Below are 23,972 nucleotides of genomic sequence, written 5' to 3' on the forward strand. Positions count from 1 at the left end.
GGCCATTACCGGGAGGGCGTGGCCATCAGAAGGATGGGCGTGGCCATCACCGGGAGGACGTGGCCATCACCGGGAGGGCGTGGCCATCACCGGGAGGGCGTGGCCATCACCAGGAGGGTGTGGCCATCAGAAGGATGGGCGTGGCTATCACCGGGAGGGCGTGGCCATCAGAAGTATGGGCGTGGCCATCACCGGGAGGGCGTGGCCATCACCGGGAGGGTGTGGCCATCACCGGGAGGGTGTGGCCATCACCGGGAGGGTGTGGCCATCACCGGGAGGGCGTGGCCATCACCGGGAGGGTGTGGCCATCACAGTGTGGGCGTGGCCATCAGCAGGATGGGCGTCGCCATCACCGGGTTTGGCGTGGCTATCACCGGGTTTGGCGTGGCCATCACCGGGAGGGCGTGGCTATCACCGGGAGGGCGTGGCCATCACCAGGAGGGCGTGGCCATTACTGGGAGGGCGTGGCCATCACCGGCAGGGCGTGGCCATCACCTGGAGGGCGTGGCCATCACCGGGAGGGCGTGGCCATCACCAGGAGGGCGTGGCCATCACAGTGTGGGCGTGGCCATCACCGGGAGGGCGTGGCCATCACCGGAAGGGAGTGGCCATCACCGGGAGGGAGTGGCCATCACCGGGTTTGGCGTGGCCATCACCGGGTTTGGCGTGGCCATCAGCAGGATGGGCGTGGCTATCACCGGGTTTGGCGTGGCTATCAATGGCCTGGGTGTGGCCATCACAGTGTGGGCGTGGCTAAGCTCCATCACTGGCCCACCAGGTGCTGCCACGCCTGTTCACCTATCAGAAGCTCAGCCCCACTGCCGGGGAAGCAGGAGAACAGCAGAGCTCCGCCCAAACAAAGGACACATGTACCATGGCCTTTGGCACCCTCCCTGGCACACTGCCCCCTCTCAGGGCAGAGGCCTCACCAGCGATACGATCAGCTAGCCCATCCCTTAATGCCCTCAACCATGGAGCACTGACACTCGGCCACATCCCTCAGCGAGTGATTTATGTGCCTCAGCGAGTGAGTCACCTCCCTCACTGCCTCGGTCATGTCCCTCCGTGACAGGCCCAGGTCAGTCAGCGCCCAGCCAATGCTCTTGACCCCCTCAGCCATGACCCTTTGTGACTGGGACAAGCTCTGGAGCCCTGCAGCAATGTCCACATGAGCCCGAGACATATCTGTCTGTGACTGGGCTACCCTGTCCTGCGCCTCAGTCATCGACTGCACAGTGTGCCAGAAGCCTTGGATGGCTTGACCCACGGATCTGACATGTTGTCCCAGTCCTTCCACTGTGGACACCACCTGTTCAGTGTTGGCCAGGGTTGTTGGTATTGTTGTCACAATCCCCTGCGCCTGAAGGCGGTTGGACTCCTCCAGCTGTACCTGCAGGCGCTGGACATCTGTCATGGGAGTGTCCCTTTAAGAAAGGTTTTTGCCTTATCACATGGCTTCAGTGATGTCATTGTGTGGGTGGAGCTGGGCTGTGGCTCTGTGAGTTTTACTTTCGCTTTTGATTTTGACTGCTGTGGACTCAAAGAGAAAAGAAGTATTTGCTCTGTCTTTCTCTGTTTTTATTTTTAAAAATACCTTGGAGGTGGCCTTTGAGATATAATTGCTTTCTGGAAGGAATTCAAATCTACTGGTTGAAAAGTGGAACAGAGTTTCAGTAACAACAGTATTAGCCAAGTGAGAATAGTTTTCTGGGCCACACTTTTGAAAATATATTTGTTGTTTTAATTATTATTGAATTGGAACAGTTAAGGGGGAATTCATTAAGGGTTATTGTCATGTGAGAGTACCTTAAAGAAATGGGTGTTTATAAATGGGTGTGTGTACATAAATATCTGCAGTGAGAGTACCTTTAAGAAATGGGTGTTTATTACTGCAGTGATGTCAGAGTGTGGGTGGAGCTGGGCTGTCTGTCAGCTTTTTACTTTTGTTTTAGGCTCTTTGCTGCAGGGTGTGTTTTAGTTTCGTTTTCAGTGTTGGAGCTGAAGCCAGACCAAGCAGGTGTACTGCTGTTCTCTCTGCCATCAAAAGACTATTTCTTGATCATTTGGTGAATTCAGAATTATAAATGTTTTCAGTAGTGACTTTAACCTGATGTGCTTCTGTTAAAAGGTGTTTCTTTTGCATGTCTTCTGGATGTTAAAAGGACAGCGTAAGCATGACTTAGTGTTGTGTTCTTTGGGGGTTGTATTTGAATTAATGGTTGCTAAGATGTTCACTGTCTGTTTTAAAAAGGTTAACTTTAGTTCATAGAATAAACATTGTTTTGCTTTAAAAAATACTTTTCCATTTCTGCTGTATCACACCTGTAGAGTGGGCCGTGTGCTCCCCATACCACAATCTAGTAAAAGTTGTGGGTCAGGTGAACTCCGTGATACACTTTGGGGTTCTCTAAACCCTGGCCCATAACACATCGCCACCTGTAAATCCCGGCTCTGAGTCTGCATTTTTATCAGATTTTCCAGAAGCACAACGCCTGGCCAGACTACAGCTATTTCCTGGGATCAGGAAGCACTCTGACTGCCCGCTCTCTCGGGAGTCCCTGCCTCCATCTGCTGTGCTGTAGCATGTGTGAAAAGTGCACCAGAAGGTGACCCAGGAGCCTCTTCACTAAAATGTCCCACCAGGGTGATAGTATCTGCGATGGTGGAGGGTACAGGGGACAGCAGTGACGAGAAGTCTGCCTCCTCCCAGACTGGTGCTCCGGGGGTGTGCTGGGGATGTGGCTGGGGGACAGTGACCCCGGACGGCCCAGCCTTGCCTGCTGCTGATCCTGGTAGACAATAGACAAGGGACATGGTGAGACCTTGGGATGGAGTGGTCCGTGGGTGAAGGGTGACTCGTTTGCTTTCGGGACATCATTTTGCATCAGGATCTGACTCTGTATCAGATGCTGTCATTTCCTCGGTCTTGCCCACTAGTTCCATTGTCCTTTGCTCCATGGTGGTCTGCACGCACAGATCAGGGATGTCCCCTCCAGTCTCTGCCGCTCCCGATGTTATGGACTGCCTTGTCCTGGGGGACACAGAAAGGGCATGGCGAGGAGAGTTGTACAGGTGGCCCGTAGCTGGTGGTATTTGTGTGGAGCACTTGGCCAAAGAAGGTTTCTATCCATTGACCTCTGGGTTATGGGCCCTGCATGCTTCCGCTGCGCCACTCTGCTCTTGTGCCTGGCCATAGAAGACAATCCAGGTGTTGGGGTTTGGTAGAGGGTCTGTAAGGAAGATGCAGGCAGGTGGGGGTGTGGTTGGCCTCAGTCTCAGGAATTGGGGGGAATCTGAGGAGTGAGGGACGGGAGTGATGCCAGGGGTACAGGGGTACAGGACTCACCCCCAATGGGAACACAAACCCCACGCAAATCAGCCCCAGTGACTTGGTGTCAGTACGAGGGCGTTGAATCTTATCAGATGCCTCACAATCTGGATCTCGCCCTTACTGGGCATGAGCCAGATCAGCAGATTTAAATCACCATTAGGTTGATTTGAATATGTGTTTGCAGGATTCTCCTGCTACGCCTGGGAATGTAATGGCATCTGGGGGAGGGGGGGAGTCAGGGACATGGCAGGTTGGTACCCTGGCACTCCCTGTGACACCTGGCCACCTTGGCACTGCCAGACTGGCACACTTGGCAGCATTGATGGTGGCACTGCCAGGTTGGCACTGCCAGGGATGAGGCCTTACTAGGTGGAGGGGGTGTGAGTGGGTGGTCCCTGGGGGTTCCCTGAGGTTAGGTGGGGGTTAAAAAGGGGTGGGGGAAAGATCGGGGCACCAGACAAAATGGTGCCCCAATCTGCGAGGATCCTTTCGCATTGGGTTCACCAGCTGGAAACCACTCAAAACTGCAGCCTCAGGGGAGAGGAAGTCCCCGTGACCAAACGAAACGGCAAGTTACGCTGAATGGCACGAAACACGCCCAAAACTGGACATAGATTTTTTTTTCTGGTTAAGTCATGCCCTTAGTCTCCCGTAGTCTCCCAAATGGACAATTCGGGCCAAGGCGTTAAACTGAATGGAACGGGGATTCGCCTTGCTGTTCCGGTGTACTGATGTTCTGGCAACTTTTATCCCTCAGCTAACATCTGATCATTTATTTCCTGGTCGGTGGGATCTTGCTCTGTGTAATTATTGCCCCTGTGATTCCCTCTTTGCACTATCCCTGCCCCCCCCTGTAATCAGCTTCCCAGCCACTCCTGGCCCTTCGTTGTCAGTCCAGCTGATCCATGTCCTTCCTCGTTCCCAGTACATGCCTCAGCACTGGAAGTTTGTGAAGGAGGTGTGGGACTCTTTGGAGCTGCTACGCAACACCGGGAAGCAGTGCATAGAGCAGAGGAAGAAAGCTGTAGCAAATGGAGAGGACGTGCCATCAGACATCCTGACACACATCCTCAAAAGTGCAGGTAATATGATTCACCAGCCCTCCTCACTGAGCCAGCTTACCAGCTTTACCAGTGGAGTTCTTTCACTTTTAAAAAAAACTACTATGGGGGATCACATGATGTGAGCACGGGCGCGACTGTTTTCCTGAGTTCTGGCTCCACTCATCTTTTAGTCCTTTATTTTATCCCAATACTCGTTCCATAATGATCTTTTTTTGGGGATATATGTCCTGCGCTATGTTCTGAATGATGCTGGTCAGAGTTTGGTGGTGAAGAGCCGAGAGGAATCAGAATGGACCCTTGTTCGATTGGGGCAGTTGGAGGTGGCTGGGATGGGGTCCAGCTTGCAGTGTTGGTTTTGCTGGTGAGCGGCGAATCTGCGTCCTGGAGGTGCTGTTTGCATCGGGATTACATTGCGAATGATATTCTGGAAGAGGGTCTGGGCTCCGGGGTCTAGGGTATGGGTGCTCACTGTGGTGAACTGCAGAGTGTCCTTGAGAAAAGGTTCGATGGGGCACATTTGAGGCCTGGGATGGGGTGGAGGCCCCGACCATTGGCCGTGTGCTGTCCTGTCCGCGATGTTCGCCGTGAGGGCTTGGAGGTAGCTGGCCATGTCGGGCCATCCCACCCCGGCCGGGGTCTGGGCTTCTGGCCTCCTGGGTGTCGGAGCGAAAGTGTTGCGGAGGTGAACACGTTTCATTCATTGATACTTTGAAGTGATCCTGAGTGTTGTTTGACGGACCTGCCCTGACCATGACACAGATGGTGTTATTATCCTGTAGTTAATCAATAATCTTGGACACATACCCTGTGATTGTGCTGTTGATTTCATGTTGTTGCCTTTTCTCCTGACAAGGGGTGTGCTTTGTTTGAACACAAGGGCAAGGGTCGTTTGTTTGTTCTCCTGGTATTGAATCTGTGATAAGCAGAACAAATAGGCAATACAGTAGTAGAAATTATGAACAAGGTTTTTTTAAATGTATCTTATTCCAAACTTAGTCAAACGGTTATAAGATATAAACAGTCCGGGGAACGCAACCCCCAGCACACAATTATACAAATCTTTCCCCATTTTCACCGCCCCCCCCCCCCCCCCCCCCCCCCCAGTGACAAGCAACTAAACAACTCAGATACGGTCACGAACAGCCCCCACCCCGCCTCAAAGCCCTCCGCTCAACCCCTCGATTCGTATTTAATCTTTTCCAGTCACAGAAAGTTGTATAAGTCTCCCAGCCGATCGTCATTCCAATAAGATCCTTCGCCGGGCAATCAGAGAGGCAAAGCCACAACACCGGCCTTCCCTCCCCTCCATCAACTCCGGCTTCTCCAATATCCCAAACATCGCCACCGAAGGGTCCGGCTCCACCTCCTCCCCACTATCCTTCAGTCCATCAACACTCGCACCCGGAATCTCTCAAGTTTCTCACAGCCCCAGAACATATGTGAATAGTTTTCTGGTCCCCGGCCACACTTCTCGCAGTTGTCTGCAACTCCCTGGAAGAACCCATTTCAAGAAAGAACCCACTCATTCTTGCCCTGTATCACCTCCCGATCTAAGCCGAATCTCCAGCCAGTGTGGCGCATGGCCCGCCATTACTATCCCCATCCATCCCTACCAACACCTCACGACTCAGCACAAAAAAGTTGATTTTGGAGTATGCCCTGTAGACATGTGAGAGAAAAAGGTGCTCCCTTCCCCCGGGTTCTTAAAGTGCAAGGGGTCCAGCATTCCCATCTTTTCCATGAACCCTCTGATGCGACCATCAATTCACACAAGACGATTAGTAGAAGTGGACAGTGGTTTTAATCAGCTAGAACTGTGCCTGCCTGCGACTGCTCTGTACTGAGTGCCGCCTACAGGCTGCAGCTCTATATACCACCCCCGAGGGGGCGGAGCCACAGGCAGAGCCACAGGCGGAGCCCACAAGGACATCAACATAATACAATACAATACAGTGGTGAATTGTAGCAGCAATACATTCACCACACCTTCCCAGCTGCTTTGCCATCCGTATCCTTCCCATTGACCTGGGGCTCGACCTGTCCACCCTCGGCTTTCCAACACAATTAAAGTCTCCTCCCATAATCAACTGGTGCGTGGCCAAATCCGGGATCGCTTCCAGAAACCCCCTCATAAAACCTACCGCGTCCCAATTTGATGCCTATATATTCACCACCACCGATGTCCCCTCAAATACTCCACTCACCATCACATATCGCACCCCCGGGTCCCTCACTTCCTTCGCACTTACAAACTCCGTCTTCTTGCTGATCAAGGTGGCCACCCCCCCCCCCCCCCCCCCCCCCCCCCCACGATTTCGAGCTCTGAATCATGTTTATTTCAATACAATTCCAATATTCCTCCACTCCCATAAGGGTCTCCTTTCCCGACCTGCACCGAGGCCGGGGTTTTTATACAGCTAGAGCTCTCCTTGTAGAAACTCTGCCCTCTTAAAGGGGAAGTTCAAATTCTAGGGAGGTCATGGGAAATCGAATTGTCCTGATCCCAGGACCTCCATTGAGTTTACAACACCAACCTCTCCACCCCCCCTACAGAGCAATGTCCACATCTTTGGCCAAGTGCGTTGGGCCTTTTGAGTTGGGCCATTGAGTTTACAACACCAACCCCCCCCCCCCCCCCCCCCCCCCCCCCCCCCGACAGAGCAATGTCCACATTTTTGGCCAAGTGCGTTGGGCCTTTTGTCCGTTTTGCCTGTGGGCGGCATTCAGGCGCAGACCTTCTGGCATCAAGAGACGCATATCGCACTGGGGGGTGCCTCTTACTAAACGTGTGGCTGAGTGGCAGCGGCATTGCTGGTGTGGTGATGAGAGCTGGCACGGGCACCTCCGGCAGAATGTCCGTCTTAGCTTCCGAGTCGGAGCTAGGTGGTTCTTCGTCCGGTATCTCTGTGTCCTCAAAAATGACCTCTGGACCTTTGCCAACCAGCGGAGCCGGGGTGGCAGTGGTAACAGGGGTGGCAGTGGTAACAGGGGTGGCAGTGGTAACAGGGGTGGCAGTGGTAACAGGGGTGGCAGGGGCCCCGGTGAAGACTGAGGAACAGGACCTTCGAGTCAATGGCCAGTATGGCTGGAGTATCTGGCACGTGGCTTCGGAGATGGTCCACATGGCGATTAGACTTGCGGCCCTGTGTCCATACTAGGTAAGAAACCGGATCCATTTTTGCCAACACAACGCCTGGGCTCCAAGCAGCCCCGTTGCCGAAGTTACAGACGTGTCCCAGGGCGAACTCGCATAGTGACCTGTGTCTGCCTCGTTTTGGGCCCAAGCGCGGTGGATTTCCCCACCAATATCCGGAACGTCATGACTCATATGGGTACGGAGACAACGACCCATCAGCCTCTGGGCTGGTGAAGGGGGTGGCGCGATGGCCCAGTGGTTAGCACTGCTGCCTCACAGAAGCGAGGAGCGGGCTCGATCCCGGCCCCGGGTCACTATCCTTGTGAAGTTGGAAAATTCTCCCCGTGTCTGTGTGGGTCTCACATGGATTTTCCAACAAAAAAAAAAATCACCAATAGAACCGCCGTGGAGAAGGACAAGGAAGGACCAATCAACTGTAAAAATACTTCAATGGAGAAAGGCGAAGATTAGCGAGATGAAAAATGATCTGCCCCACGAGGAATGGAATCAAAATTGATCTGCAAAATATCAGCAGAGTAGACACATTCCCACAAAGAGAATCCCGAGTTCAGCCTCCCTCTGCAGGACTAAAAATACCAACATTAAAATCAGACACAAAAAGGAGACTTGCGGCAATTAGAAGGTTGCTACAACCAAGATGAAAATAGGGAGGACAGAAAAAATTTAAAAAGAATAACAGGGGCAAAGAGAGAACGTGATAGATTAGCAACTCACAAAAGGGAATCCAAAAATCTTGTTTAAATGCCTAAGTAATAGAAATAGTAGTGGCCGAAAAGGAGTAATCTGGTGTTGAGAGGGGGACCTGGCTGAAGCACTAAATTAGTATTTTGCATTATTCTTCACTGGAGCAGAGGATGTGAATGTAGCAGTAAAGGAGGAGGCAGTGATAACATTGGACAGGGTAAAAATTGAGGCGGTACTTAAAGCAGAGCGGTCGCCCAGCCCAGATAGGACGGGCCTCCTGGGTCTCTGAAGGAAGTAAAGGTGGAAATTTGCAGAGGCTCTGACTGCAAACCTCCATTCCTCCTGAGAAACAGGGGCTGTACCAGCGGACTGCAAATGTTTCTCAGTTGTTCACAAAGGGGAAAGGGAGAACACAGCAGATGCAGTCAGCCTAACGTGAGTGGTGGGGGAAACGTTTGAGGCCAAATTATACAGGAGAAAACTAACTGGAATTTTTGAAAAAGAACACAAAAGTCAGAAAGGTTTAGGGCAGCACGGTAGCATTGTGGATAGCACAATCGCTTCACAGCTCCAGGGTCCCAGGTTCGATTCCGGCTTGGGTCACTGTCTGTGCGGAGTCTGCACGTCCTCCCCGTGTGTGCGTGGGTTTCCTCCGGGTGCTCCGGTTTCCTCCCACAGTCCAAAGATGTGCAGGTTAGGTGGATTGGCCAGGATAAATTGCCCTTAGTGTCCAAAAATTGCCCTTACTGTTGGGTGGGGTTGCTGGGTTATGGGGATAGGGTGGAGGTGTTGACCTTGGGTAGGATGCTCTTTCCAAGAGCCGGTGCAGACTCGATGGGCCGAATGGCCTCCTTCTGCACTGTAAATTCTATGTAATTCTATGTAAAAATGCAAAGAGCTGGGAGAGGAATAGGAACAGACTTCATGGGCACATAGGAGACAGTGGCAGAATGGAAATGCCATTAAACCAGTAATCCAGGGGCTCCAGCTGATACTCTGGGGACAGGGGTTCCAACCCCATCCCCCATTGTGGGTTGTCAGAAAGACCCAGCTGTCACCCTTTCCTGGTCTGCCCTTGATGTGATTCGGAACTGCCCTCCGAAATGGTCCAGCAAGCCACTCAGTTAAATTCAACCACCACTACATCTAAAAGGAATTACAATTAGGCCACTCAGTCCATCGAGTCTGCTCTGCCATTCAATCATGGCTGATATTTCCTCATCCCCATTCTCCTGCCTTCTCCCCATAACCCCTGATCCCCTTATTGATCAAGAACCTATCTCTGTCTTAAATCTCTGTGGATTTGACCTCCACAACCTTCTGCGGCAAAGTGTTCCACAGATTCACCACCCTCTGGCTGAAGAAATTCCTCCTCATTTCTGTTTTAAAAGGATCATCTCATTAGTCCGGAATTGTGTCCTCTGGTTCTAGTTTTTCCTACAAGTGGAAACATCCGCTCCACGTCCACTCTATCCAGGCCTCGCAGTATCCTGTAAGTTTCAATAAGATCCCCCCTCATCCTTCTAAACTCCAGCGAGTACAGACCCAGAGTCCTCAACCGTTCCTCATACGACAAGATCTTCATTCCAGGGATCATTCTTGTGAACCTCCTCTGGACCCTTTCCAAGGCCAGCACATCCTTCCTTAGATACGGGGCCCAAAACTGCTCACAATACTCCAAATGGGGTCTGACCAGAGCCTTATACAGCCTCTTTTTTTAAAAAATAATTTTTATTGGAATGTTTTGAAAAATATGTATCAACAGAACAATAATAACAATAACAATAATTTAAAAAACCCGGCACCCGTAACAACGCATATAACAAACCACCCCCCCCCCCCCAACCCAATAAACAACAAAATAAATTAACAATAAGCAAATTAACTCAAACACTATCCCCCTAAGACCACCCCCCCCCTTTCCCCCCCCTCCCCCCGGGTTGCTGCTGCTGCTGACCTAGTTCCTTATCGTTGAGCCAGAAAGTCGAGGAAAGGCTGCCACCTCCTAAAGAACCCTTGTACCGACCCCCTCAGGGTGAATTTGACCCTCTCCAGCTTAATGAATCCCGCCATGTCATTGATCCAGGTCTCCACGCTCGGAGGTCTCGCATCTTTCCACTGCAGCAAGACCCTCTGCCGGGCTACTAGGGACGCAAAGGCCAAAACATCGGCCTCTTTCGCCTCCTGCACTCCCGGCTCCACCCCAACCCCAAAAATCGCGAGTCCCCAGCCTGGCTTGACCCTGGATCCTGCCACCCTCTACACCGTCCTCGCCACCCCCTTCCAGAACTCCTCCAGTGCCGGGCATGCCCAGAACATATGGGCATGGTTCACTGGACTCCCTGAACACCTGACACACCTGTCTTCGCCCCCTACTCATCCTAGACCCGGACATGTGGGCCCGGTGCAGCACCTTGAACTGGATGAAGCTAAGCCTCGCACATGAAGAGGAGGAGTTCACCCTCTCCAGGGCGTCCGCCCATGTCCCCTCCTCAATCTGTTCCCCCAGCTCCACCTCCCACTTAGCCTTCAGCTCCTCTACCGACGCCTCCTCCACGTCCTGCATCACCTGGTAGATGTCAGACACCTTCCCATCCCCGACCCACACCCCGAAAGCACCCTATCCCTTACACCCCGCGGGGGCAGTGAAGGGAACCCCTCCACCTGCCGCCTAGCAAACGCCTTGACCTGAAGGTACCTGAACATATTCCCCGGGGCGAGCTCAAACTTCTCCAGTTCACCCAGGCTCGCAAACCTCCCGTCAATGAACAGGTCTCTCAACTTCCTAATGTCCGCCCTGTGCCACCCCAGGAACCCGCCATCAATGTTCCCTGGGACAAACCGATGGTTCTCCACCGAGCCCCCCACGTCCCCCCTGTGTTGCCTCCACTGCCCCCATATTTTGAGGGTAGCCGCCACCACCGGGCTCGTAGTGTACCTCGTTGGAGAGAGCGGCAATGGCTCCGTTACCAGTGCCTTCAGGCTCGTGCCTCCACAGGACACCCTCTCCATCCGTTTCCATGCTGCCCCCTCCCCATCCATTACCCACTTACGTACCATCGAGACATTAGCCGCCCAATAGTACCCAGAGAGGTTGGGCAGCGCCAGCCCCCCTCTATCCCTGCCCCGCTCCAAAAAGACCCTCCTCACCCTCAGAGTCCCGTGCGCCCAAACAAATCCCAGAATGCTGTTGTTCACCCTCCTAAAAAAGTCCCTCGGAATGAAAATGGGGAGGCACTGAAACAAAAACAAAAACCTCGGGAGCACCGTCATTTTAACGGACTGTACTCTACCCGCCAACGACAACGGCAGCATGTCCCACCTTTTAAATTCCTCCTCCATCTGCTCCACCAACCTAGTAAAATTAAGCTTGTGCAGAGTCCCCCAGCTCCTAGCCACCTGAACCCCCAGGTACCTAAAACTCCTCACTGCCCTCTTTAGCGGGAGCCTACCAATCCCCCCCTCCTGATCTCCCGGGTGTACAACAAACAGCTCACTCTTGCCCAGGTTCAATTTATATCCCGAGAAACTCCCAAACTCAGCAAGAATCTCCATCACCTCCGGCATTCCCCCCATCGGGTCTGCTACATACAGCAACAAGTCGTCCGCATACAGCGACACTCGGTGCTCCTCCCCACCTCGCACCAAACCCCTCCACCTCCCCGATTCCCTGAGAGCCATGGCAAGAGGCTCAATTGCCAACGTAAAAAGCAAGGGGGACAGGGGGCACCCCTGCCTCGTCCCCCGGTGGAGCCTGAAGTACTCGGACCTCCTCCCATTTGTCGCTACACTCGCCATCGGGGCCTCGTACAGCAACCTCACCCATTTAATAAACCCCACCCCAAACCCGAACCTCTCCAACACCTCCCACAAGTACCCCCACTCAACCCTGTCAAAGGCCTTCTCCGCATCCAATGCCACCACAATCTCCGCCTCTCCTTCTGCTGCCGGCATCATTATCAGATTTAGCAGCCTTCGCACGTTAGTGTTCAGCTGCTTCCCCTTCATAAAACCCGTCTGATCTTCATGTACCACCCCGGCACCCAGTCCTCTATTCTAATGGCCAAGATCTTCGCCAGCAACTTGGCGTCAACATTCAGCAGTGAAATCGGCCTGTATGAACCGCACTGCAAGGGGTCCTTATCACGCTTCAGGATCAGGGAGATTAGTGCCCGAGACATCGTCGGGGGCAGAACACCCCCCTCCCATGCCTCGTTAAAGGTCCTAACCAAGAGGGGGCCCAACAGGTCCGCGTATTTCTTATAAAATTCAACCGGGAACCCATCCGGTCCCGGCGCCTTCCCTGACTGCATGTGGCCAATCCCACTGACCAGCTCCTCCAACTCGATTGGCGCCCCCAGTCCCTCCACCTGCTCCCCCTGCACCCTTGGAAATCGCAGCCTGTCAAAAAGCTCTCCATTCCCCCTCCCACCGCCGGCGGCTCCGACCAGTACAGTTCCCTGTAGAAGTCCCTAAAGACCCCATTGACCTCTGCCCCCTGCCGCACCACATTCCCATCTCTATCCTTCACTCCACCAATCTCCCTAGCCGCGTCCCGCTTACGAAGCTGATCCGCCAGCATCCTGCTCGCCCTTCTCTCCATACTCATAGGCTGCTCCCTGCGCCTTCCTCCACTGTGTCTCCGCCTTTCTGGTGGCCAATAAATCAAACTTGGCCTGCAGGCTGCGCCGCTCCCCCAGCAATCCCTCCTCCGGGGCCTCCGCGTACCTCCTATCCACACTCAACAGCTCCTCCACCAGTCACTCCCTCTCCCTCCTCTCCCCCCTCTCCCTATGGGCTCGGATGGAGATCAGCTCCCCCCTAATCACTGCCTTCAGAGTCTCCCACACCATCCCCACCTGGACCTCCCCAGTATCATTGACCTCGAGGTACCTCTCGATACATCCCCGGACCCTCCTACACACCTCCTCATCAGCCAACAACCCCACGTCCAGACGCCAAAGCGGGCGCTGGTCCCGCACCTCCCCCATCTCCAGATCCACCCAATGCGGAGCATGGTCCGAAATCGCAATAGCCGAATACTCGGCCTCCTCCATCCTCGGGACCAGCCCCCTACTCAGAACAAAGAAATCAATGCGGGAATAAACCCTGTGCACATGGAAGAAAAAAGAGTACTCCCGAGCCCTCGGCCTCCCAAACCTCCAGGAATCCACTCCTCCCATCTGGTCTATAAACCCCCTCAAAACCTTGGCCGCCGCCGGCCTCCTGCCTGTCCTTGAACTAGAACGATCCAGTAGGGGATCCAGCACCGTATTGAAGTCCCCCCCCATGATCAAGCCCCCCACCTCCAGGCCGGGAATGCGGCCCAACATACGCCTCATGAAACCAGCATCATCCCAATTTGGGGCGTACACATTTACCAACACCCCCCTCTCCCCCTGCAGCTTACCGCTCACCATCACATATCTGCCGCCACTATCAGCCACCACCTCAGACGCCTCAAACGCCACCCTGTTCTCCACCAGGATCGCCACCCCCCGGTTCTTCGAGTCGAGCCCTGAATGGAAAACCTGCCCCACCCACCCCTTCCTCAGACGGACCTGGTCCGCCACCTTCAGGTGGGTCTGCTGGAGCATAGCCACGTCCGCCTTCAGCCCCTTCAGATGCGAAAACACCCGGGCCCGCTTAACCGGCCCATTCAGCCCCCTCACGTTCCACGTAATCAGCCGGATCAGGGGGGCACCCAGCCCCCCCTCCCCCGTCAACTAGCCATAGCCCATCGACTGCTCGCCCCTGGCCATCACCCCTTCGGCCCGTTTCCCACGGCGATAGAACCTCACCCCGACCCCCCCCCGAACTCCTCCCTGGCCAATCCAGCAGCAACCCGGTATCCCCCCCCCCCCCCCAGGCTAGGACCCCTCCTAGCCGCGACGCTCCCTTCATAGTACTCGTGAGCCAGCTGACTTCTGCTGACCCCGGCAGCTCCCGCCCTAACTCCGACCCCTCCCGATATGAGGTCCCCCCCCTCCTCCCCTGCATCAGCTCCTGGGCACCGCTTCAGCGTGGGAAACTGGATCCGATAACCACGCCCCTCGCCACCAGCTCCACCCCCTCGTCCCGCAGCGCGGGAAACCAGAGAAAGGCCCACGCTTTCACACTGCCCCACCCCACCAACGCAGCTCCCAAACCGCAGTCCCAACCCAACCACCAACTCCGCACAAACAAAGACACAGATCAACCACAAACCCCAATACCCCCCTTAGAACACAAAACCATAACCCCCATCGTCCGAAAGTCAGAGAAAAAACAGAAACAAACAGAATAACCAGCTACAGCATAAACAGTGATACAGAAATAGAAAAACTCCCACAGCCCCCAATCTCTAGTTCAAGTCCAGCTTTTCAGCCTGCACAAAGGCCCACGCTTCCTCCGGGGACTCAAAGTAGCGATGCCGGTCCTTGTAGGTGACCCACAGGCGCGCAGGCGGCAACATGCCGAACTTCACCTGCTTGCCGTGGAGTACCGCCTTCGTCCGGTTAAACCCGGCTCTCCGCTTGGCCACCTCCGCACTCCAGTCCTGGTAGATACGCACTACCGAATTCTCCCACTTACTACTCCTCACCTTCTTGGCCCATCGGAGAACACACTCCAGGTCACTGAACCAATGGAACCGCACCAGCACCGCCCGCGGGGGTTCATTCACCTTAGGCCGCCTGGCCAGTACTCTGTGGGCCCCCTCCAGCTCCGGGGCAGATGGAAGGATCCTGCCCCCACCAGCGAGTTCAGCATCACGGTCACATAGGCCGGCAGGTCTGACCCCTCCAGCACCTCCTCGAGGCCCAGGATCTGCAGGTTCTTCCTCCGTGACCGAAGCTCCATCTCCTCGAACCGATCTTGCCACTTTTTATGAAGCGCCTCGTGTATCTCCACCTTCCCCACGAGGGCCGAAACCTCCTCCTCGCGCTCAGAGGCCTGCTGCTGCAACTCAAGTATCGCTGCACCCCTGGGTTGTCTGGGTCTCCAGCAGCTTACTCGTCGTCACCTTCAGGGATTCCAACAACTCCCCTTTCAGCTCCGTGAAATAGCGCAGAAGGGCCGCCTGCTGCTCCTCCGCCCACTGCCTCCACTCCTCAGGGGCTCCACCGGCAGCCATTTTGTCCACCTTCCCCCGCTTTTCCAGGGGAGCTGCTGCCGTTTTTCTCCTCGCCCCACTTCGAGTCCGCACCATAAATCCCGGGGGGTTTGCTCCAGACCCCTTTATCCACCGGGAATCGTCGAATCAGCACCGTTTGGGGCCCTTAAAAGAGCCACAAGTCCTTTTAAAGCGGGAGCTGCCGACCGTGCGGCTCAGCTCCGCATAGCCGCAACCGGAAGTCAGCCTTATACAGCCTCAGACGTACATCCCTGGACTTGTATTCTAGCCCTCTTGACATGAATGCTAACATTGCATTTGCCTTCTTAACTGCCAGCTGAACCTGCACATTAATCTTAAGAGAATTGTGAACAAGGACTCCCAAGTCCCTTTGTGCCTCTGATTTCCGAAGCCTTTCCCCATCGGCGGCGTGAGACTACAGTGCTACCACTGCGCCACCGTGCTGCCCTACACACGACATCACCTCACACTTTTCCACATTGTATTCCATCTGCCACTTCTTTGCCCACTCTCCTAGCCTGTCCAGGTCCTTCTGCAGCCCCCCTGCTTCCTCAATACTACCTGCCCCTCTACAGATCTTTGTATCATCTGCAAACTTAGCAACAGTGCTGTGGTAAACACCACTGCTAACACACTAGTGTATTACGGTAATGCCACTGTACTACAGTGAATACAGTACATCCCAGTCTGCTGGCTCCTCCCAGCAGATGCTGTATAAAAGTGTACGCTCTCCTGCGCTGCTTCCATTCTGGTTCTAGCCGCAGGGGGCTTAATATCTAGTGTAATAAAGCCTCAATAGTTTCACCATTTTGTCTCGTGGTCATTGATGGTACATCAAGTGCCTTCAGTGCCTTCTTCCAGATCATTAATGTATATTGTGAAAAGTTGTGGTCCCAGCAAAGACCCCTGAGGTACTACACCACTAGTCACCGGCAAAGTCCTCCGTACTAACACCTGGGGGCTTGTGCCAAAATTGGGAGAGCTGTTCCACAGATCGGGTTAAGCGTGGACAAAATAACCTCTTGCTGATTATCACCTATCAGGACCCGAAGAAGGATTTGAAACATTTTCTCAGTTTCTCTGCCCTCACTAGCCCACACTGGCAAAAGCACAGGCATTTCAATCTTTCGCACCCTGTTGTGATCTTCTTTTAAGACCATAAGACGTAGGAGCAGAAACAGGCCATTGGGCCCATCGAGTCGTCTCTGCCATTCAATCGTGGCTGATATGTTTCTCATCTTGCAGAACAAGAAGGGGAATACGACGATGGCCTGATGCTGGACAACTTCATCACATTTTTCATTGCAGGTCAGTCAGAATACTCTCCACCACTCCCTGTCATCAGAATCCTATACTCCCCTGGCATTGGGAACTAAAACTAAGAAAGTGCAGTATAGAAATTAACTCTTTAAATCCTGATATCCGGCTGCTGGATTTAGAGGCACAAAATTGATCTTTCCGTTTGCTTACATGTGGGTTTCCTCCGGGCGCTCCGGTTTCCTCCCACAAGTCCCGAAAGACGTGCCGTTAGGTGAATTGGATTACTGTAGCATCCTTGTTACATGTATCTCAAACCTCCCGTTTAATGCCATCCCCTTCCTTCCCCTACTGTTTGGAGGCCTATAGACAACTCCCACTAATGGTTCCACCCTTTGTTACAGCTTAGTTCCACCCAGACTGATTCTACATCTAGATTATCTGAGCCAATATCCTCTCTCACTATTGCATCGATTTCATCTGACAACATCACCCTACCTCCTTTGCCTTTTTGTCCAACCTTCCTAAATTTCAAGTACCCTTGGATATTCAGCTTCCCACCTTGGTCACCCTGCAGCCATGTCTCCGTAATCACAGTCATATCTCACACGTATATACCAATTTGCACTTATTGCCTTATTGGAAATGCTCCATGCATTCAGTTACAGTGCCTTTAGGCCCGTTGATGCATTGCCTTTAGATTTCCCGAAGGAGAACAGCCCTAGCTTCTCTAGTCTCTCTCTGGAGAACTGAAGTCCTTCATCGCTGCTACCATTCTTGGGAATCTTTTCGAAACCCTCACCAATACCTTCCCAACCTTCCTAAAGTGTGGTGCTCAGAATCAGCAGAACTGGTGTTTTGTGCTGTTTGTTTTGTTCCTCACAGGTCAAGAGACAACAGCCAATCTGATCGCTTTCGCCATCATGGAGTTGACACGGCAACCTGAAATAACAGCAAAGTACGGAGACCAGGGGTGTGACTGCCGGGGCAAAGGTTGGGAAGGGCCTGGCACTGGGGAGGAAGAAAGGTCTGAACATATGGGAGGGAGGGAGATCAGGGAATATGGAGGGAGAGGGCATGGGAGGTAAAAACAGAAAATGCCGGAAATACTCAGCAGCATCGGTGGAGACAGAAACAGAGTTAATATTTCGATGTCGTATGACTCTTCAGAGCTGAAGGGAGCTGGAAAAGCGATGGATTTGACACTGTGAGAGAGGGGGTGGAGCAGGTGGAGCAAAACGGAAGGTCTGGGATAGTTGGGAGCTTAGGAGATCTTTGACAAAGAGATTCTGGGCACAAGACAAAGGGAATGTTAAAGATAGTGTAACAGGGCAGCACGGTGGCACAGTGGTTAGCATTGCTGCCTCACGGCACTGAGGACCCGGGTTCGAATCCCAGCCCTGGGTCACTGTCCGTGTGGAGTTTGCACATTCTCCCCGTGTTTGCGTGGATTTCACCCCCACAACCCAAAGATGTGCAGGGTAGGTGGATTGGCCACGCTAAATTGCCCCTTAATTGGAAAAATTATTGGGCATTCTAAAAAAATTTTAAAAAGGTAGTGTAACGATTGAAGAAGGTGCTGACAGGGGCAAGCAGATCAGACAGCTGAATGTATTCATAGCAGGGCAAGGGTCAGTACTTTCCAAAAGCAAAACATGCATTAGGGAATGGGAAGTTAGGTTGTGGACCATCCCGAGAATGGGAGCAGAAACAGGACCAGGGCGGGACTGGGATCAAACTGAGGCCAGGTATCAGAGAGGGAGCAGAAGCAGGTATGGCACGGCAGTACAATGGTTAGCACTGTTGCTTCACAGCTCCTGGGTCCTGGGTTTGAATCCCGGCTTGGGTCACTGTCTGTGCGAAGCCTGCACATTCTCCCCGTGTCTGCGTGCGTTTCCTCCGGGTGCTCCGGTTTCCTCCCACAAGTCCCGAAAGTCGAGCTTATTAGGTGAGTTGGACATTCTGAATTCTTTCTCAGTGTACCCAAACAGGCGACTAGGGGAATTTCACAGTAACTTCATTACAGTGGTAATGTAAGCCTACTTGGGACACTAATAAAGATTATTATTAAATTTAAAAAGTGAGGCCAGGTATCAGAGAGGGAGCAGAGGGAAACCTTTATTAAAAATTAATTTATTGGATGTGGGAGTCACTGGTTAGGCCAGCATTTATTACCCATCCCTCGTTGCCCTTCAGAAGGTGGTGGTGAGTTGCCTTCTTGAACCGCTGCAGTCCCTGAGTTGTAGGTACACCCACTGTGCTGTTAGGGAGGGAGTTCCAGGATTTTGACCCAGTGACAGTGAAGGAACGGCCGATATATTTCCAAGTCAGGGTGGTGAGTGACTTGGAGGGGAACCCCCCTTGTGGCCAGCTGGGATGTTGATAGTGGGGGATTCAGCAATGGTAATGCCATTGAATCTTTTTTTTTATTAATGGGATCTGGGCGTCGCTGGCTGTGCCAGCATTTATTGCCCTTCCCTCATGCCCTTGAAGGGCATTGAAGAGTCAATCACATTGCTGTGGGTCTGGAGTCACATGTAGGCCAGACCGGGTAAGGCCGGCAGATTTCCTTCCCTCAAGGACATTAGTGAACCAGATGGGTTTTACGACAATCGACAATGGTCATCACCAGATTTTTATTGAATTCAAATTTCACCATCTGCAGTGGCTGGATTTGAACCTGGGACCCCAGAGCATTGCTCTGGGTTTCTGGATTACTAGTCCAGTGCTACTGCCTCCGCTTAAGGGGAGATGGTTAGATCCTCTCCTGTCGGAGATGATCATTGCCTGGCACATGTGTGGCAGGAATGTAACTTACCACTTGTCAGCCCCGAGCCTGGATATTGCCCAGGTCTTGCTGCATTTGGACATGGACTGCTTCATTATCTGAGGAGTCACGAATGGTGCTGAACATTGTGCAGTCATCTGCAAACATCCCCATTTCTGACATTCTGATCGGAGGAAAGTCATTGAGGAAGCAGCTGAAGATGGCTGGGCCTCGGACACTACCCTGAAGAACATTTGCAATGATGCCCTGGAGTTGAGATGATTGACCTCCAACCATCACAAACATCTTGCTTTATGTCAGGAATGACTCCAACCAGCGGAGAGTTTTCCCCCAGATTGACTCCAGTTTAGCTCGGGCTCCTTGATGCCAGACTTGGTCAAATGCTGCCTTGATGTCAAGGGCAGTCACTCTCACCTCACCCCGGCATTCAGCTCTTTTGTCCATGTTTGAACCAAGGCTGTAATGGGGTCAGGAGCTGAGTGACCCTGGGCGGAACCCAAACTGAGTGTCCGTGAGCAGGTTATTGCTGAGTAAGTGCCGCTTGATAGCACTGTTGATGATTCCTTCCATCACTTTCATAGAATCCCTACAGTGCAGAAGGAGGCCATCCAACCCAACCCTCTGAAAGAGCCCCCTACATAGATCCAATCCCCCTCCCTAACCCCGTAACTCCACCTAATCTACACGTCTTTGGACACTCGGAGAATTTAGCATCCACCTAGCCTGCACATCTTTAAACTGTGGGAGGAAACCAGAGCACCAGAGGAAACCCATACAGGCACAAGGAGAATGAGCAAACTCTACACAGATGGTCACCCAAGGCTAGAATTGAACCCGGGTCCCTGGCACTGTGAGGCAGCAGTGCTGACCACTGTGCACCAAGCCGCCATGCTTTACTGATCGCGAGTAGGTGGTGCGGTAATTGGCTGGGTTGGATTTGTCCTGTTTCTTGTGGACGGGACAGACCTGGGCAATTTTCCACATTGCTGGGTAGATGTTAGTGTTGTAGCTGTACTGGAACAGCTTGGCTAGGGGGTGCGGCAAGTTCTAGAACACAAGTCTTCAGTACTATTGCCAGGATATTGTCAGGGCCCAGAGCCTTTGCAGTATCCAGTGTCTTCAGCCGTTTCTTTTTTTTTTAACAATAACGCACCTTAGTAAAATACCGAAAATAACAATAATATTAACAATCATATACATTCGCCCCATCCCCATGAACAACCCAGCATTTTAACAACAACGTAAATTAACACACTATAAAATTACAGAATAAACACTACAATAATGCACCCCCCCCCCCCCCCCCGGGTTGCTGCTGCTATTGACCAAGATACCTATCTTTGAGCCAGGAAGTCCAGAAAAGGCTGCCATCGTTTATAGAATCCTTGTATTGATCCTCTCAGGGCAAATTTGACCTTTTCCAATTTTATAAATCCCGCCATGTCACTGATCCAGGTCTCCACGCCTGGGGGCCTCGCATCCTTCCACTGTAGCAGAATCCTTCGACGGGCTACTAGGGACGCAAAGGCCAGGACCCCGGCCTCTTTCGCCTCCTGCACTCCCAGCTCCACCCCAACCCCAAAAATCGCGAGTCCCCACCCTGGCTTGACCCTGGATCCAACCACCCTCGACACCGTCCCCGCCACCCCCTTCCAGAATTCTTCCAGTGCTGGGCATGCCCAGAACATATGGGCGTGGTTCGCAGGACTCCCCGAACATCTGGTGCACCTGTCCTCACACCCGAAGAACCTACTCATCCTAGTCCCGGACATGTGGGCCCGATGCAGCACCTTAAATTGGATGAGACTAAGCCTCGCACAGGAAGAGGAAGAGTTGACTCTCTCCAAGGCCTCCGCCCAAGTCCCGTCCTCTATCTGCTCCCCGAGTTCCTCCTCTTCAGCCGTTTCTTGATACCACGTGGAATGGATCGTATTGGCTGAAGACTGAATCTGTGATGCTGGGGTTGATACAATTCTGCTGCTGCTGATGGACCACAGAGCCTCATGGATGCCCAGCCTTGAGTTGCTGGATCTGTTTGAAGTCTGTCCCATTGAGCACAGTGATAGTGCCACACAACACGATGGAGGGTATCCTCAATGTGAAGACGGGATTTGTCTCCACAAGGAGTGTGCGGTGGTCACTTATCATAGAATCATAGAATTTACAGTGCAAAAGGAGGCCATTCGGCCCATTGAGTCTGCACCGGCTCTTAGAAAGTGCACCCCACTTAAGCTCACGCCTCCACCCTATCCCCGTAACCCAGTAACCCCAACTCATCTTTTTGGACACAAAGGGCAATTTATCGTGGCCAATCCACCAGCCTGCACATCTTTGGACAGTGGGAGGAAACCGGAGCACCCGGAGGAAACCCACACAGTCACGGGGAGAACACGCAGACTCCACACAGACAGTAACCCAGCCGGGAGTCGAACCTGGGACCCTGGAGCTGTGACGCAACTGTGCTAACCACTGTGTTACCACGCTGCCCACTGTACTACCGTGCTGCTCTTCTACCGATACTGTCATGGGCAGATTCATCTGCAGCAGGCAGGTTGGTGAGGATGAGGTCAAGTATGTTTTTCCCTCTTGTTGGTTCCCTCACCACCTGCTACAGTCCCAGTCTAGCAGCTATTGTCCCTTAGGCCCCGGCCAGCTCAGTCAATAGTGGTGCTACTGAGCCACTCTTGGTGATGGACATTGAAGTCCCCACCCAGAGTACATTCAGCGCCCTTGTGCCCCTCAGTGCTTCCTCCAAGATGTGTTCAACATGGAGGAGTAACTGATTCACCAGTCGATGAGGGTGGTACGTGGTAATCAGCAGGAGGTTTCCTTGCCCATGTTTGACTTGGTGCCGTGAGACTTCATGGGGTCCGGAGTGGATGTTGAGGACTCCCAGGGTAACTCCCTCCTGACTGTATCCCACTGTGCCGGCCCCTCTGCTGGGTCTGTCCTGCCGGTGAGACAGGACCCAGGAATAGTGGTGTCTGGGACATTGCCTGTAAGGTATGATTCTGTGAGTATGACTATGTCAGGCTGTTTTCTGACCAGTCTGTGAGACAGCTCTGCCAACTTTGGTACAAGCCCCCAGATATTAGTAAGGAGGACTTTGCAGGGTTGGCAGGGCTGGGTTTGCCGTTGTTTCCGGTGCCTGAGTCGATGCCGGGTGATCCGTCCGGTTTAATTTTGTCCTGATTGAATGTCTCGCTCGGTCACTTCATTGGTGTGGGTCTGGAGTCACATGGAGGCCAGGCCGGGTAAGGACAGCAGATTTCCCTCCCATGTGCGAACCAAGCGGCTTTTTGCAACAGTTGACAATGGTTTCTTGGTCATCGTTGGACTTTTAATTCCAGATGTTTCACTGAGTTTAAATCCCATCAACTGCCACGGTGGGATTCGAACCTGGGCCCAAGAACATTACGCTGGGTCTTTAGATTACTAGTCCAGCGACAATACCGCTGTGCCACCGCCTCCTGAGCATCATGGGGTCTGGGAGGAAATTCAGGGTGTTAATTGCAAAGAGTCAGAGTAACCACTCAGTGTATGGAGCTTAGAGATCCAGGTGTCCATTGTGGCTCAATGGGTGGTCCCTGAGGAGATTCCGCCCAGTGAGGGAGAAATCCATGTGGCTCAATGGGTGGTCCCCGAGGAGATTCCGCCCAGTGAGGGAGAAATCCATGTGGCTCAATGGGTGGTCCCTGAGGAGATTCCGCCCAGTGAGGGAGAAATCCATGTGGCTCAATGGGTGGTCCCTGAGGAGATTCCGCCCAGTGAGGGAGAAATCCATGTGGCTCAATGGGTGGTCCCTGAGGAGATTCCGCCCAGTGAGGGAGAAATCCATGTGGCTCAATGGGTGGTCCCTGAGGAGATTCCGCCCAGTGAGGGAGAAATCCAGATCACGACGTCTCGCGCGTTTCCATTGAATCTCACGAGACGTTTCAAGCGTCACGAATCTCGCAAAAGGCCTCTTGCGAGATTCAACGGCCTCGTCCCAACACCAAGCCAGGCGCGACGAGGCCGCTGAATCGCGCCCACAGTTTTAAAATGAGATTTAAACCCAGGCCCTGTCAGCTGGATGTAAATAATCCCACGGCCACTACTTCAGCAGAAAGTCTGGTGCCCTGGCTAATATTCATCCTTTAATCAACATCTCTAAAATAACAGATTCTCTGGTCATTATCTCATTGTTGTGTGTGGGATCTTGCTGTGTGAAAATTGGCTGCTGCATTTCCTGCGTTACCACAGTGACGATACTTCAAAAAGTACTTCATTGGGGAGTTCCGGAATTGCGCACATTCTATGTCCCTTTCACCCCAGTTTCTTTTTCCCATAATCACAATACCCTCACTTCTTATAACAATGATCCATTTGCCTCACTGACTCTTTGGATGGTATTTTCCGAGTCCCCACTCCGGCCTGTTTCCTGGCAGCGAGTGGCCCACCGTGGACCAGCAGTGAATCTTCCCATCCTGATGCTATCAACGTGGTTTCCTGTTGTTCGCACCCTTTGCCGCCAAGGAACCCATGGTGGAGGGGGGCATCAGGGCAAGACTGGAAGGTCCCACCCTCTGGGAATGGCT

At 52.9% G+C, this 23,972-nt stretch overlaps 1 protein-coding gene across 1 annotated transcript in view; it reads left to right on the forward strand.

Moving 5' to 3' along the window:
• The window catches only part of LOC119979492 (cholesterol 24-hydroxylase-like), an 85,755-nt gene that overhangs the window by 36,996 nt on the left and 24,787 nt on the right, over positions 1-23,972 (forward strand). The window contains exons 8-10 of the mRNA XM_038821791.1: positions 4,257-4,413; positions 16,596-16,658; positions 17,493-17,565. Of these exons, the coding sequence (XP_038677719.1) occupies positions 4,257-4,413; positions 16,596-16,658; positions 17,493-17,565 (293 nt within the window). The remainder of the gene's footprint in view (positions 1-4,256; positions 4,414-16,595; positions 16,659-17,492; positions 17,566-23,972) is intronic.

The sequence above is a fragment of the Scyliorhinus canicula genome, chromosome 2 (assembly GCF_902713615.1).
Source record: "Scyliorhinus canicula chromosome 2, sScyCan1.1, whole genome shotgun sequence".
Classification (NCBI taxonomy): Eukaryota; Metazoa; Chordata; class Chondrichthyes; order Carcharhiniformes; family Scyliorhinidae; genus Scyliorhinus; species Scyliorhinus canicula.